Raw genomic sequence first — 17,384 nt, forward strand, 5'->3', positions numbered from 1 at the left:
TTCTTATGGGGTGGGGGGCAATTACCTAAACAGATAAGGACACTGATATTTGAGGTAATGGTAAGGGTTAGAAAAAAGATAATAAGATGCAGTGACTAGGGGAGGCTCTCTAGATTGTGTGGTCAGAAAAGACCTCAAAGAGGAGGCTGGATACAAATCAGAAACCAGCCACGCAAAGATCTGGGCAGAAGAGCAGCACATGCAAAGGCCCTGAGATGGGACTGAATTGGTGGAGATGCTGAAGGAACAGGAAGCCCACGGGAAGTGCTAGAGCACAACATGGTAGGATAGGAGGCTGTGAGGTGGTGGGGGCTGCTCATGTGGGGCTCCATAGCCACATGGAGGAGTTTAGAATGCCTGAAGTAGGGTGAGGGGCACCTGACAGTTCACTGGCATCAAAGCCCTGGGGGCTTGTGGTGTCTCTACCTATCAGGGCAAGCTGGGGGAGCTTCCTCAAAAAATCTGGGAGGGGTGATCTGCTGCCCATCATGGAAATTGGGAGCAAGCTTCATTCATTCCGGAAACCACCGAGCACATATAATGGCCAGAGCCCTGTGCACAGCCCTTCACCACCTCACCAGATGTCTCTCTTGGCTTAAGGAGGCAAGTCACAGACTGGGAGAGGAATCTGAGTTCTAACACTAGCTTTGTAACTCTGGACCAGTCCCTTCTCTCTGACGCCCTCAGTGTCCCATCTGTAATGTGAGGGATGGGCCAGATCCAGGGCCAGCAGGCAGCTATGATTTTATGACTCAGGTACTTGCTGCTGAATTTGAGGGTAGCAGGATGGAGGTGGGGCAGGATTTCCACATTAGCCACTGAGTCACCCAGCCTACTAATAAAATATTAGTCCTTTCCCAGCCCAGAAGAGCCCTTGGTGACACAGATAACCCCAAAGTAGCCTCTCTGCAGTTGGGGAGGTGGTGTTGGGGAGAGAAGAGCATGACAGTGCTGTTCTCATCTATGATTCGGGACTGGGTCAGGTGACTGCCCACCCTCAGTTCCAGAGTTACCCCCACGGCCCCAGCAACAACCTGGCCTCTTTGTTTCAGCCCCTACCAAGCTTTTGTTTGTGCACACCCAGTGATGGGGGGGTTCCTTCACCCCCACAGCCTGTTGTGGTCCTCAACAGCTGTTAGAAAGGATTCTTCCATTGCATCAAAACCTGCTCCCCATAATCCCACCCCTGTTCCTGGCCTTGCCTACTCAGCTCAGAATTTTCCTGGAGCTGCCACCACCTCATGCTGGCTCCTGCACTGAACCCTGGGGGGATATATAGGCAGGGGCCAGAGGTCTCAGACCTGAAGCACCTCCCATCCAGGGGCAAAAGCAGGGATGCAGATCTGACTAACTGCAGCCTCCACCCCTGGCACAGGACAGTCCTTCAGAGATTAGAAAAACACCAACCAGACTCCTGCCTCCCTCCAGCAAACACCTACCTACCCATGCTCCCACAGCTGGCTTTCTCTTTTGGCCAAGAAACTACACACCAATGTATAAATTTCAGTCTCTCACCTATCACAGGGCTTCCCTTCACAGAATCCATGTTCTCTCCTTGAATACCTCCACTCACAAGGTATTCACCACCTTACAACAGTGGAACTTTATCTGCAGAGGTGAGCCAGGCCACTAGGGAGTATCATCAAAGGCCAAAGATGTAGAAAGTCAGTCTAATGGAGATGCCTAGATAATACAAAATTTGTTCAGCACCATCTCTTACTCCACCCAGTCTTTCACCAAAGTAGCTCCCAGAGAGCTTAAGTGACTGGTTTGCATTAGATGCCAGCTCTTGCTACATGCCATGATGGAATTTCTTTCAGCCAGTAAAAAAAAAAAAAAAGGCGAGCTTTTAAAATCTGATAACAACATGGGGAAATGCCCCTGATAAGATATTAAGTGATTTGGTCAAAATCCTCCTGAATAACAAACTCCAGGTCAAAAACCTGAGCATTGGGGTCACTGGTTCCTGGCAGCTACACCTCACAGCCTGTGGACAACCATGGCGAGGAAAGGGATCTCCAGGAAGATAGATGTCTCTATCCCACCCCTGGAAACAAGAGCATTTAAAAAACTCTTGTTTTTGGCTTAGTCCCTTCCTTTCTGTTATGGGCAGTGAGCAGTCAGAAAAGGAGCTTTGAAGGGCACAGTGAACAGAAAAGCACTCTTAAGTGAAAGAAGGGACTGTCAGAGGCTGTTGGGCTGGGTGGATGGGGCTGCCTGCCCTAAGACAGTCAAGCAGCTTGGTGTCTCTCCAAGGGCAATAAGCAGCACTCCTAACATGAGGGGCAGATAATCACAGCGACAGTCACAGAAGCAACAGTGCCCATAACCAGCACAAAGCTCCAGGCCAGATTACCTTGCCGCCCCTAGAGTATTACAAGTGATTTTGAGTAACAGAAGGAAATATGCAGGATGTAACATTAAGAGGGAGAAAACAGTGTTCAGAACTGTATCTACAGCATGCCCTCAATTCTCCTTATATAATGTGTATAAGTAAAATTCCAAAGAAACATTAAAATGGCAACAGGAAGCCATCTTTGGATAGTCAGTTTACCAGTATTTTAAATATTTATCCTGTTTTTCTGTGTTTTTCCAAATTCTGATAATTAGTATGTTTTATTTTTATAATGAAGGTGGGTAGAGTAGGTGCTTGTTAGTTATTAAAACAAAACAAAACAAAACAACAAAACTTACCATAGGAGAGGTTCAGTAAGCAGAATAAAGATTTAGGAGGTGGGAGGGAGGCTTCAAACAAGACAAGACATGCACACCAGGAGAGCTGTGATGACTTCCCAGGGTCTCCCTGACTTGTACTTAATCCCCGGCCAAGGTATCTGTTAAGGAAACCCTGGGCACATGATGCCACTTCCCATCTCAATTTCTCCAACTACAGGTGACAGGTGTGGGGGCTGGAAGGGATGCTTTTCCTCATGTGAGAAAAACTCTGGAGTTTGGTCTCAAAACTCTGCCCCCGAGTCACTGAGGGCCTCAGTTCCACACTGGTGGAAGAGGGACAGACATGGCCACACTAGAGGGTATGGTACCCAGGGTCCTCTGCCCCACCTTCTATGGGTGCCAGGCTCATGGCTGCTGCTGAATGGGATCCCAAGCCGGGGCTGGAGGATGGGCGTGGGACAGAGGACATCATGGGCACGTCTGTTCCAACCAGGCATGTTCCTCGTCTGGTGGCAGTTACAGGTGATTGCAAAACCCTTCACTCTGTGGGGTCCTGTCTTCAGAGCATGCTCCACCTGGTGAAGAGGCCTCCACCTGATGGAGGGAACTGCCCGGACCATGCACAATGCTGACAGTTGGAGAGGAGTGGTCAATTATCACCCTCACCCCCCACAGCTCCCCATCTCTCAGATGAGAAAAGCAAGCTAAGGGAAGGAAGGTGATACAACAGAGGCTGCAAAAATTGATGAGCTCGGGAGTGGAAAATGAACTCAGACTTGACTATAAAGCCAGAATGCCTGGATCAGACTGGGTAATCATTACTCTTCCCTAATCCCAGACACAGATGAGCTGGGAGAAAGAGGCAAGCTTTTCAAAAAGAAAAGCAAGAGGTTGGACCTCAACCTGCACAGGGACCAGTCCTCCAGCAACGTACCCTCCTTCTAAGAATACACTCCTGCCTGCCACAGAGCCCTTCATCGCAACCTTCCCTGAAAACCTCTAGCAGCTTCAGAGCCTCAGGATGAAAGCCCGCAAGGCCCTGTAGACCCCTCACGGGGACAGCTCGTCTCCCAGCCCCTCACTCCAGCGCCCAGACCCCTCATGGGACAGCACGCATCCACCACAGGAGCCATCCCTCTGGGCAGCCTGGGCCCGACGCTCACCTCGCAGGACCCCGGAGTAGGCGGCTATGAGGGTCTTCATACCGAAGCCGGAGCAGGTCACCGCCCTGCGGAAAACCGCCTTACCCCGCGCCCCTGGCCCATGTCCCGGCCGCCGGGGCCAGGGCTTCGCGCCAAGCACGGGAGTCCCCGGGGCAGCGCCGACGCGGCGACTGTTGCGGCGCTGAGAGCTGGGGGCCGAGCAGCAGCCGAACGCCGGAGCTGAGCGACAGCCACTGCGTTCGCGATTAAGAGCGCGGCGCTTTATAACCTCACAACGGGGTGGGGCCCGACGCGAGCTGGGGCGGGGCCGGCCGTTCCGATCGCGGCCCGCCCCACTTGCTCGCGGAGGGGAGAGCGCCCCGGGCTCGGCGCGGCGCGGGGCTGGGGCGGCCCCGGGGTCGGGCTCTCAGCAGCCGGGGCGGCCCGCGTGAGCGGCGGGGGGCGCGCGTCTCCGCTCCAGGTGGCGTGCTCCGGTTCCTGAGCCTCGCTCCCGCCGTGCCTCTGCCGCCTCTCCCCCCACCGACATGAACGTGGGCCTCGAAACCCAGCACGTGCGGGGCAGCAGGGGGCGGGACGGGGGCGGGGTTGTTGTCTTTCAGCCGGGCCTTTCCTTGGTTACAGGAGCCAAGGGCCCGTTCTTCGTTGTGGTACCAGGGTTAGTCGGGTTAGAGCTGGCCTCGGGAAGCACCCAAGCTGCCTCTGCCTTCCATCGTTGTTTCTCAAGAAACCTCACGGAGCATGTACACCCTGCTGAATCCTGGGGACCCAGCCCAAGCAGCCCAGGCCCGGCCCCGTGCTTCCTTTGGTGCCGGAGATAGCCACACACGGAGGCTGGCAGCAATGCTGCTGCAAGAGAGAAGCAGGGGGGCTATGGAACCAGAGAAGAGAGGCCCCTGCCTTGGGCTGGGGGGCTGGGTGCCCTTCCCAGGGCAGTTAGTGCGCAGCAGCGTGGCAATCAGATAGACCTGGAGTCCAGTTCTGGCCCTGCCTTTGTTGAACTTCAATTTCCATAACTGTAAAATGGGAATAATGATTATTATTTTGTGAGGTGCTTTGAGAATTAAATGAGATAATGAATAAAGATGGCATAGTACCAGGCACATAGAATGGGTTCCAAAATTATTTTCATTGCCATTGATGAGTAATTTTGCAGGACAGGCATAAAGCCTTAAATTGGGGAGGCTAAGAGGAGATGACATTGCCATTGAACCTGAGATGATGGGTATGATTCTGCCCGGGAAAAGGGAAGGAGAAGGGCGCTCAGGCGGAGGCTATAGCACGGACAAAGGCCTGGGGGTGGGAAGCATGAGCACCCAGGTATGGCTGGAAGAGGATGGGGGCAGGGGAGGAGTAGATGTGAGGTTGGAAAGGTGGGCAGGGCTCAGATCTGAAGGGCCCTTTAATCTTTCCAAGAAGTTTGGGCTTAGTACTGTGGGGCATGGACCAATGGAGGGGTTTGAGCAGTAGGGCCCCTCACTTCCATTGGAGGGTTAGAGAGATCAGGTAGGTAGTGGTGTGGAGGTGGGGCTTGGAGAATGGGGCAGTAAATTCTGGTCCTAATTTGCGCCCTACACGCACATGGGAAAATCCACCAAAGGGTGCAGAGGCAAGTGCAAAGGCTGAGAAAAGTAGTTGCTTGCTTCTGGGTCCCCTCAGAGAGGCAGTCATCCCTCTTGACCCTAGCTGTTATGCCTGATTGGCTTTGGAAAACCAGACCCAGAATTAGAGTAGCTGAGAGGGGGAGTCTCTTGGAAGCTTTCTGTGTCCTGGGACTGTTCTCCCCTGTGCGAGGTGAGCATGGGGGGCTCACACCAGGCACCAACTTGTCCTGGCCTCCTCCCCACACATCCCAATACCCCTGCACTCCTGTCTGTAATGGCCTGCCCTGCTCCTCCTGCTGATACATGAGCAGAATGGCTATAGGACTTGGGCCACCTTTGCTTCACTGTCTCCCAGCCCATGGGTGCACTGGCCAAACCAGAGCAAGTGGAGAGGTCAGTCAAGCTGCCAAGCAGGATTTGACCAGGGTGGGTTTCACCAAAGGCAGCACCCCTCCTGCTCAGGCACCGGTGTTGTGTTGCCATTAGGAATTAGGGGTACACATAATAATGGAGCTGGCAGCTTTGTAGTTGGTGAGGGGTTGCACCTCATAATTCTTGCACGATGGCAGCCTTAGCCCCTCCACTGCACAGATGGGGAGGGCAAGAGCCTGGCCTGCAAGGTGGAGAGGAGGCCTGCCTAAGAGAGGCACAGAGTGAAAGGCAGAAACATGGATCCAGGATCCTGCTGCATGCTAGGCCCTGGCCTGCACAAACTTACCCAATCCTCACAGCCACCTTGTAAGAGGTGATTATCACCCCACTTTGCAAATGAGATTCAGAGAGGTAAAGTGACGTGTCCAGAACAATACAGTGAATAAGTAGTAAAGCTGGGGTTCACAATCAAGCCTTCCCGAACCTTAAGCTCATACACTCTCCTGTCTCACAAGGCTGGGGAGAGGGACCACCCCCAACCCTGGAACTAACTGACGAGAGCAAATTCCTATCCATCGCCTCCTTTAAACTTCCCCTCTAGTCCTGTGAGATTATTCTCATTTTGCAATTGGGAAAACTGAAGCTTGGGGAATAAAGAGCTTGCCACATGTCAGTGTGGGGGCTGGGCTTGAAAGAGTCCTCATGCCCAAGTCTAGGGCCTGTCCGAGTCAAACTCACTGCCAGTGCTCAGCTCACTTGGAAGATGGAAACAGAGGTTATGGCAAGGGGAAGGGAGCCTGGCATGGCCCTGTGGTCCAGAAATTCACCCATCTCCTCTTTCCCCATCTGGGAATTTGCCAGGCAGGGCTGCTTTGTGGCATGGCTGCACCCCTCCTGGGACTGCCCCCCACCCCAACTTAAGGCCCTGCTGACCCCCTTCTGAGTGATTTCACCACATGTACTTGGTCATCAGGGGGTCAGATGGTATACAGTCTTGGATGGCAGGATAAGGAGTCTGAATTTATCCTCAGAGCAATAGGTAGTTATAACGTTTTTTAGCAGGGGTGACATGTGGTCAACTTTGAGATTTGGAAAGATAATTGGCCAGGCAAGAACACCTTCAGGGCACCCTTCCTGACTGCCTGTGGCCGGTATTGTCAGGGTCCCTGCACTAAACAGCCCATCTGTAATTGCGTACTTTGAGGAAATTTGAATGTAAAGATTATTTGCAAAGATGTAGGCAGGGTATAGGGAAAACTCAAGGGATGGTGCAGTACCCCAAGGCTAGTGACACTGTGGCCTGAAGGACCAAAGGGAGGAAGCCAGGTGGAGTGGGGGCTGTGTGGAGAGGGCTCATGATAGAAGCTGTGGCACAGATAACCTACAGTGACCTGCAGGGTCACTCTGTCCCTCCCGCTGGTCTTCTGCCAGGGCTTCCCATTGGCCAGAGGGCAAGGGAGCCCAACAATGTAGTCTATACAGAGAATCCAGGGAGAGCACCGGGTAGAGACAGATGGAGAGTGGGTCTGAGAGGGTAAATAGAAGGTATGCAGCACATGGTCCTAGGAGGACCCTCTCTACCGCTGTGCCCCTGGCTGCTCTCTTTCAGAGCACCTATAACTCCCAATATTCACACACCTGTCCTGCCCAGGAGAAGCTGCATGAGAGCAAAGGTGGAGTCAGAGTGCTGTCTGTGTTCTACTGCTCAAAGCTGGGCCTGGCCCACAGGAGGCACTTGGGTTACAGGTGTGGAAGAAAGGAAGGGAGGAGGGAGGGAGCAGAGAAGGGAGGAGAGAGATGGGGATGACGCAGCCTGAACTAAAGTGGTGACAGGGCAGAGGTAAGAAGAGATGGTTGGAGAGATGCCGAGGCCTTTGAATCTCTAGGACTTGGTGACATGGACATAGGGCAGAAGGCACAAAGGGATGATTGAAGATGGCTCTAGGTTCCAAACCAGAACTCAGAAACACTGATTCCCCCAGTTCTAAGGCTTTGCGGGGCTTGGTAGTGACCTTTGGCCCTATCTTGTGTGACAGGTCTGGCTAATGGGAGAGGAGTAGGCCTGAGACCCATGGGAGCCAGCCCCAGAGCAGCCCCAGCCCCATCTTAGAGTGCCCTATTGCAATATGTACTGAATGTTCCCCTTGCATCATTCTGTCTGCAAGTTTCTTACTCAACTCTCCCAGCACCTTTCCCCTGCAGGCAAAAGGCAGCAAACCTTACATTGCACAGAGAGCTCCTCAGGCATGTGATTTTCATCTGTCCTTCTGGATGACCCACCTTTCCTGAGACCCTCCTGGCCCTGTGCTGTCTGGGGGTGCAGTCCCTGCTCTCCCGGAGCCTGCATTCTGAGGAAAGAAGCAGACACATTAAAGATTATTACTTTGGGTGATGATGGATGTTATGTAGACTTCTTCTGGTGATCATTTCAAAATATATACCTTATCTAATTATGTTGTATACCTCAAACTAATGTTATGTGTCAATTACATATTTGTTTAAAAGACGATTACTAATCAGTTTTCTCAGCTTTCTTTAACAGTGGAACCCCTTCTTCAAATATAGCCTGTCTGGAAGCCCACAGGGTGGCATAGATGAGGGGGACCGCTCTGGTTCACGATTCCACATGGTCAGCCTGGGTTGTCTAGTTCCCAACCCCAGTCCCCAGGGCTCTGGGAACACACTTTGAAACTCCCAAGGACAGAATAGTAAGTGCTAGGCCAGGGAACTCAAATCACTGAGGATAATGGTGAGGCCAACGCCCGCTACCCCAGGAGGAAAGCACAGCCCCTAGTAGGCTGGGCCCCAGTCACATCCATCTTACTGAGCAGGAGCTCAAGACAGGTTCATTAACGACTCATTTTTAAAATAATTATAATAAGTATGTGTAGACAAGGTACATCTCCTAATCTGTATGCACCCAGCCGTGACCTGGGCCCAAGACTGAATAAGTCCTAACCTTGCCACATGTTAATGTTACTTATTATTTTCGAGCCTCAGTTTCCCTATGCCCATCCAAATGGGAATAAGTAAAATACCTCCTTCCGAGAGCTGTTGTAAGGACTAAAAAAATGTAAAGTGCCCAGCACAAGGCCTGGCATATAGTACTTGACAAATGTTACCAATAGAAATATGATTGACAATAAGAATTGGGAGGACAGGTTTACCTGGATATGGGGCAACATGTCCAAAGGGCTTTGAACAAATATAATGGGGGTGGGTGGGGAGAGAATAAAATGCCCAGAGAAGCCAGTGGAACTGGAGGACACTAGAAATGACAAATAGGCATTCTGGCATGGGAGATGCTCACCACTCCCAGAGGAAACCTGTAGCACGAGTGAGGGTCCCAGAAGGAGCAGAGACCCAGCCAGAAGAAACCAGAAATGTTCTATAGGCACGGTGTCCAGCTGGAGAAGCCCTGGGAGATAGGAGGTGGGCTAGAGTAGTTTTGATCTTTACAAAAGGATAAGCAGCAGGGTTCATGAACTGTAGCAGGTAATAACAGGTGCTAAGCTTCAATGAGCATTTATTATGTGCCAGTTACTATTCTAGGTTCTTTACATGTGTGGATTTATTTAAGTCTAATAATAATACTGTGGAGTAAATACTGTAATTAGCCCCATTTTACAGATGAAGAAATTGAGGCACGAAGATGTTTAAAAAAATTGTCCAGGGTCACACAGCTAATACATGGAAGAGCCAGGATTTAAATCCAGGTGGTCTGGTTTCAGAGTCTATGCTCTATAATAGCTGCAAAGTTTTGGCCAGTTTTGAGGTCATTGGTATAAACTGCACACTTTAAAAGATGTTCTGTGGCCCTCAAGAGAAGGAAGCATTGGTTATCAGGAACTGAAGTGGAGTCATCAAGATGGAGTGGCATTAATGCACCAGTTTCCACTCCCAAGTTGGCCTAGGCCTAGGACCATTGGTATCAGCATAGTCCCTGAGTAAGAGGAAGATCAGCAGGTAAGGGTGGGGCCTGCCAGGGAGGAAGAGTTTCCAAATAGAAGCTAATCCTAGCCTGAGGTTTCCTGGAAACTCCAAGTTCTATCCTCAGCCTGGGCTTGTGGGCTTTTTTAAAAAATCAGCAACATGCACTAGGATTTTGTCACAGAATATGCAGGAGACAATGCACTAGGATTTTGTTACAGAACATGCAGGAGACACAAAGGGCAGGAAAGCAAATATTTTAGACGAGGTAACCAAGATTAGAAACCCCGAACGCCTACAGAAGAGTGTTGTATCTGACAGAATGATGTTGAAGAGGAAGAAATATAAAATCAGGCATTGGCTAAACATGTCTCAGCCTCTTTCTTTGGTATCCTTAGCCTCTCCAGACTTCTGGCTATGGTGGACTATGAAGCTGATTTCTGATTAGGCTGACCCTCTGTGGAAGGATGCATGGCTAGAAACATACACATGGACAGCTCTACCCTCAACAAGCAGCCCGTGCCACCCTGGGCCATGCCACTTCCCTTTGCAGAAACATCTATACTAACCTCTCCACTGGTCCCCTGTCTCTAGCCTTGTGCTCCACACTTACCCACAGAATGATTTTTGGAACACACAATCTAACCATTCTCTCCTTCAGCTCCCATAGCTCTAGGATGATGTCCATACTCCTTAACTTGGCATTCAAAGCCTCGTGTGATCCTGCCTCTGCCACTCTTCCCAGTCTCCCTCCGCTTTTCTCCCAATCACCTTTCTCTGATACGGATCCAGCTTGCTGGGTCCTTGAATGTGCATTCCACCCCCATGTCTTTGTTCACACTGTGCTCTTGAGCTGAAATGTCCTTCCCCCAGCTTCTTCTTTTCTACATTCAATCCATCCTTCCTATCTCTATGCGTCTTCCTCCAAGAAGCCTTCTTTACAACCAAACCCTTCTTTTTTTTAAACTTCCACTTAAACTTGAACACCGGGACCTGTGCTTGGAATTTGGAGGTACTTAGGGCAGGGTTGCTGCTTTCTGGAAGTTCACAGCTTGGAGAACTCCATAGTTTGGAGAAGCATGCATTTTGGAAAAACAGTTTGTGTAGCAATTTCTGTCCAGATTCCTCCCTCTCCCATCTGACTCGAGGCAGAAACAAGGCAGACTCAAAGATCCCAGAACCTAGCACAAGACCTGGTACAGGGAAGATATCAGAAAAAAATATACTTTCTCCAAAAAAAATGGATCTTATTCACCTCATTGCCCACTCCTTGCCCCTGCAATCATGCAAACCCTAGGAACCTGGAAAATATAGTGTGGAATTCAGTATTACATCTCATGCTACCCAGAGTAGCTATTGTCATTATGACCTATTTATTCACTCATTCAATACTTTATCACATGCATGCTCTTTGCCAAGGACTGTGTAGGTACTGGAGATTTAATGGTAAAGAGAAAACAGATCCAGTCTCTGCTTTCTGGAGCTTTTGAAGTTCAAGGTCAAATTGAACAGTTCTCCCTGGAGTTTTCAGGGAAGGTGTTTTTTAGGGAAAAGACCAGAGAGTGGTATGAATTTAGCCCTGAACTTGTGCATAATACTGCACATGCATCCTGTTACTTAACCTTTGCAACCTTGGAGGTATGAGTTCACCACTACCTTAAAATAGAGATGAAGAAACTGAAGCTCAGAGTGGTGATATAGCTAGCTGGGGGAAGAGCTGGGACTGGAATCCTGGTCTGGATTCTTAGACTGATGCCAAAGCCCTTGCTTGTTCTGATTTACCTGGGCCTAGATGGAAGGGTGGGCTCAGGGAATGAGGAAGAGAGGGAGAGAGAAAACCTGAACCCAAGTTTTTAATCACCCCCTGTCCTGTATTGGGATGGTGCTGTGGAGGTGGCCTGGGCAAGAAGAATAGCCTAAATCTGGGGATTTTCCGACACCGCCATTGGGCAATCCCCAAGTTAAGTCATGGTTGTCACTTCTTGTGTACCTGATGTTGAGAAAGAGAGGCTCAGTCCTGAGATAAACTCAGGGGAGTTTGAACCTGGGCAGCTAGCCCAATGTGGCCTCTTCCAGGCTGAAGGCCTGGAGGCTTGTTCCCTATAGCAGTTTGGAAACTCTGTGGCCCACACTTCCCCTCTTGTCTGCCCAATCCTCAGTATTATGCCAGTCATAAACGGGAAAGCAATGGCTTGCCCACTCTGAGAGTCCTCCATTAGGACATTTCAACTAAAATATCAGACATATGGGCACAAAGCTGTTCATAATGTTCACTCATTATCCTTTTATTATCTATAAGATCTATAGTGATGTCTCTTTTTTGTTTCTGCTGTTGGCAATTTGTGACACCACTCTTTTTCTCCTGACCAGTCTGACTAGAATTTTATCAATTGTATTTATTTTCCCAATAACAATTTTTGGTTTCAATGATTTTCTCTATATGTTTTTAATTTCATTTACTTCTGCTTTTATTATTATTTCCTTCCTTCGGCTTGTTTTGGATATAATTTTTTCTTCTTTTTCTTAAGCTTAGATTATTGATTCTAAGCCTTTCTTATTTTCTAATATAAACATTTAATGCTATAAGTTTCCTTCTACAAACTGCTCTAGCTGCATGCCATAAATTTTGATATGTTGTGTCTTCATTTTCATTCAGTGCAAAATACTTTAATGTTTTTTCTTTGACTTGCTATTTAGAAGCCTGCTGTTTCTGATAAGGAAAATATTCAACACAGCCATCAAGGTCAGCAAACTGCTTTTCTTCCTCCAGTTGGCAAAGCGCTCCCAGATCCCTTCTCACCTCCTCCGGGCCCCTCTTTTGCCCTGCACATGCTGAAATGCCACATATCAAAATAATATAAATTGCTCCCTTTGCTTGTGCTCAGGGCTCAGACTTTTGAGAGATTACTCCCCTCTGAGCCCGCCGGTGAGAAATAAAACCTCAACACTCCAAGAACTCCGAGTGCCGCTTGGTTCTTCCGTCAGTGATCCAGTCCAGGCTTTTCAGTATTTTCTGTAACATTTCCAATTAGTTGGGGATTTTTTTCAGATATCTTTGGTTATTGGTTTCTAGTTTGATTTCATTTTGAGTATTATCATTAGTAGTACCGGTAGTAGTAATAGTAGTAGTAGTGGGCTAATACTACTAATGATAGTATTATTATTATAGTACTCTTGATGGTGTTAAAAAGTAAAATTCAACCGATTAAATTTGAAGATCTAATTGGCTTTATTAAATGATTCATAAATCACACAGCATCCCATCTAACTTGGCTGAACTGTGGGAAGGGGAAGGTTTTCAAAGGCAGAGAGAGGGAATCAGAAAAAAAAGCGCTATTTATTAGCAAGGCATGCATTGATTAAGCAAGCTCTCCCTCCTAAGGGGTAAGGGGTCTCTCAGGAGATTACCTCCAGGAAATTCCAGTTTGGGTGATTAAAGATTACATTCCTGGCGGGGTTGAAAATGCAGTTAGGTTAGGTATTAAACTTGGTTTACTGATATGGGGCCTTAACATAAGGGAATCCATTTGGGGCCTGTGATTTTCTTTTTAACAATGGTCTCCAAGATTCTTTCCAGTACTCTCTGGGATGATCTGAAGTATTTATTCATTAATTTTGGTAAGAGGATTGGGCAGGCCAGGTAATAAAATGACTCAACTGGTAAGGAGGACAGGCCTATGTTTGCTGTGTGATTTTTGCTCAGTCCCTGGCCAGCTCTGGACCACAGTGTCTTCTGTAGAGTGTGAGCTGAACCAACAGGCTGGGGTTGCTTGAATCTGTGTCAGGGAGCAGGGTGAGGACAGAATCAAGGGGCAGCTTTGGAGCTGCCAGCCCACAGAGATGGTGATGGCTAACTCCAAACCGCCAATCCCTGAAGATGGGTATAAAGGCTCTCATCCTGAAAAGCAGAGCACTTTAATCATCAAGGTTGACCCATTCATGATCCAATTTAGATGACAAGGATCACTTGGGACATGTAAGGCAGGGCTTGTTGGTCCCAATTTGAGATGCAGAGAGGGGAGGGGATTAGGTAAAGCTGGGTTGGAACCCAGGATCCAGACTTCTGTGCAGTGCTCTCCTGTGAGCTCCATGAGCTTCCATGAGCTGTGGGGGGCCTGGTCTCCTGCATTTCTCCATGGGCGGATGGGTAGGATCTGTTGAAGCAGAGAGGCCTGGGGAGGGGAAGCCTGGATGGCCAGTAGTCGCTCCTTGTCCCTGACACCAGACGTAAGGCAAGGGGAGGGTGTCCTCTGTCGCTGCTTTCTGGCCCTGGGGTCTGACAGGGTCAGGAGAGTTTTGTTGAATGAAGAAACGAAAAAAATTCTCTTCCATTTTTGTTCAGGCTTATTGAACCCTAAACCTTCAGAGTGAGTTTCTCCTCTGTTTCAGGATTAGTACAGTGCCAGGCACACGGGAAAATGGTAGTAAATATTTATTAAAGGGATTCTACTACTAAACACAATTTGTACACAGATGTTTTAAAAAAATCAACAACAAAGACAAGAGGGCAGGGGAATGGGGAGTTACTGTGTAAAGGGTACAGAGCGTCAGTTCTGCAGGATAAAAAGAGTTCTGGGGATGGACGGTGGTGATGGGTGAGGCAGCGTGAATGCGTTTAACGGAACGGAACTGTATGTACACTTTAAAAATGGTAAATTTTATGTCACTTATATTTTATCATAATTTAAAACATTTGAAGAGAAATCTGATGAAATAAATACATTTTCTAACCTAAAGAAACAAAACAAGGTTGAGCCTGTTGTTTCTATCCTACAGCAAATGGAAACGTGGTTTGGCTGTGCACACCAGCAGCCCCTCTCAGATACACACACACACCCATCCCCCCCGGATTGGCCTGCCTGTCCTGAGGACCCTCTGGGCACCCAATCTGGCCTGGAGCTCCTGGGGGATCTGTGTCTTCTTTCAAAGCCAGGGGAGGCAGGAGAGGTTGGGCAGGTGGAACAGGAAGGAGGGAAGCCCTTTAACCTCACCCTGCGCTGGACAGTGTCTCCTTTGTGTGATGTCCTCTGGCCTTTACAAAGCATGGGAGTTGTGTCAAGTCAAGGAGGCCACAGGGCCCATCAGCTGTATAACCTGGGATTGTACATAACACAAGAAAAATAGCTACCAGCTACTCAAAACTCACTGTCCACCAGGCATCAGCCAAGGGCTCTCTGTGTGTTATTCCATTTAATCCTCAAAACAAGCCATGAGGTCAGTCTTGCTATTCTCTCCATTGACAAATGAGGAAACAAAGGTGCAGAGGGGGTGAGCAGACGGTCACTCACTTGGAGAGTGCCATGTGCAGAAGTGGGTTTGAGGCTTCAATCTTGTGCTCTGAATGCCATGCTTCACTGTGCTTCATGCTGGCCTTCGTAGATGGAGAAATTGAGTCCCTCAGAGAGCCAATTGACTGCCTTAAAATTACTCAGCTCACCGATAGCAGAGTTGCTGTTGAGATCCAGCTTTCCCAGTTCAGAACTGGGCTTTTCTAGTTTTGCAGGCTAAGAGGCAAATAGAGGAAACAATGTAGGTACAAGAAAGGAAACAAACTTCTATAAAATTTTAATAGACAAAATTCAAAGTAAATAATTGAGTTCAATTTTATTTGTTTTGCAAGCTGTACTAATGAGAAGAATGGAACTTTTTAAAAATTTTAATTTAATTTTATTTTGGTATCATTAATCTACAATTACATGAAGAACATTATGTTTACTAGGCTCCCCTCTTCACAAAGTCCCCCCCACATACCCCTTCACAGTCACTGTCCATCTGCGTAGTAAGATACTATAAAATCACTACTTGTCTTCTCTGTGCTGCACAGCCCTCCCCGTGCCCCCACACACACTATACATGCTAATCGTAATGTCCCCTTTCTTTTTCCCCACCCTTATCCCTCCCTTCCCACCCATCCTTCCCAGTCCCTTTCCCTTTGGTGACCGTTAGTCCATTCTTGGGTTCTGTGATTCTGCTGCTGTTTTGTTCCTTCAGTTTTCCTTTGTTCTTATACTCCACATATGAGTGAAGAATGGGACTTTTTTGAGGATGACATTTTGACCATCTGAATTCTCATCTGAGAAAGAGAAGGTCTAGATTGTGTCAGCTGGAATCCCATCTGCCTCCTAACTGCACCCTTGGAGGCAGTGTGTTGAGGGGTACTGACAGAAATTCCCGCCTTGTTGACCCCCACCGTGAAAGATTTCTCTTTGCCTGCCTTTCAACTCTGAGTGCTTTATTTTCCAAGAAGAGATCATAGTATAAGGGGACAGACACTCTTAGGAATGTGGAACCCAAGCAGGCTCAGGAAATCTTCCTAACTCAGAGCCACTGGGGTTGACACAGGGGAGGTGGGGAGTATGGTGACCAGGTGGGGTCACAGAATCAAGGACTCTATGCTGACGAGGGAGTCTGGTGGAGCGCTGACAGTGTCCCCTGCACCACCCTCAGGACTCCTCCTAACATTCAGGATTCTGGGACTTTCCCAACAGCACCGGAAGGATGGGAGAAGGCATGAGGACACTGATAGACTGGGAGTATGAAGCTTCTGGCTTGAGTGGGAGCCCTGGAGTGAGAACAGAGGGTAAGTGTCAGGGGAACCCCGAAGAACCAGATGTCACAGTCTGGCAGGACTGAGGAGGCTTGACTCACCTCTGCCCTCTCAACTCCTGCCTTTACCCACACATAGGCATGCACGCTCAGACACGTGGGGCACAGGAGCACACTTGTGTGAATATGTGTGAAAGCAAATGCATTGGTGCACACAGACATGCACAGGTGTGCACAGGCTCTCACACAAGCCCATGTGCATCTGTGGATACTCTTGCAGCAACATATCCTAGGCATTCACACTCGCTTGCACATGCACATACCTGAGCTCACACCAGAAGCATGGCTAGCCAGGTCTTTTTTTTTTTTATGCCCAGCCCCCTCCTGCTGCCACCAGCCAGCCAGCCTGCTCCCCGGGTCTGCTGGACTCCTACTCAGCCAGCAGGGCCATCTCAAATGCCATCTCCTCCTTTTCCCTCCTAGCCAGGTCTTCTTTTATTCCTGGCTTTAAGGAGAGGGAAAGGTAGCGGGGAAGGGCAGGGTCCAGGGCCAGGCTAGTTGCAGTTGGCCACTGAAGACTGACCTTTGGCTGGAATGGTCCAGATTACGCCAGCCCCATAGCCCTGGCTCATGTCTGTCTGGGGCTGCTTGTGGAGGCCTGATAAAAGTGTCTGGAAGCTTAGCTGCTGCCTCACCCACCTCCTCCATGTCCCCCAAATGTCTACTTCCACCTTTGATCCAGGCCTTAGTTCATCCACAGGCCGGAGGTCCCCTGCCTACATGGTACAGATGATGACCTGCAGTCCAGGGAAGGAAACAAACTGGCATGTAGCCCCAGCACCAGATGCATAGCCTGCTTCCTCTCCAAATGGCAGGAGCCAGCAGAAGCATTGCCATTTGAAAGGTCATCAGTGTGGAATCAGATTGATCCCGTCTCTGAGGGGCTTCCAGTCTGGTGGAGGTCACAGGCATTTAAAGAGTGTGATCAAAGCTGGGCTGGAAAAAAGTAGGGGACTGTGGAAGCCCAGAGGAGGCACCTAATAGCCTGGAAGGGGTAGCTTTCCGGAGGAGGTGATGTCTGTAATGACTCTTAAAA

The 17,384-nt window shown here is 49.1% G+C and overlaps 1 protein-coding gene across 2 annotated transcripts in view; it reads right to left on the reverse strand.

Annotated features, from left to right (window-relative positions):
- Window positions 1-4,090, reverse strand: part of DGAT2 (diacylglycerol O-acyltransferase 2) — a 31,379-nt gene extending 27,289 nt beyond the window's left edge. For both annotated transcript variants that reach the window (XM_036895388.2, XM_036895387.2), the window contains exon 1: window positions 3,840-4,090. In XM_036895388.2, coding sequence (XP_036751283.1) covers window positions 3,840-3,879 — 40 coding nt within the window. In that variant the 5' untranslated portion in view covers window positions 3,880-4,090. The remainder of the gene's footprint in view (window positions 1-3,839) is intronic.
- Between the last annotated feature and the right edge of the window lie 13,294 nt (window positions 4,091-17,384).

This window comes from Manis pentadactyla, chromosome 9 (assembly GCF_030020395.1).
Source record: "Manis pentadactyla isolate mManPen7 chromosome 9, mManPen7.hap1, whole genome shotgun sequence".
Lineage (NCBI taxonomy): Eukaryota > Metazoa > Chordata > Mammalia > Pholidota > Manidae > Manis > Manis pentadactyla.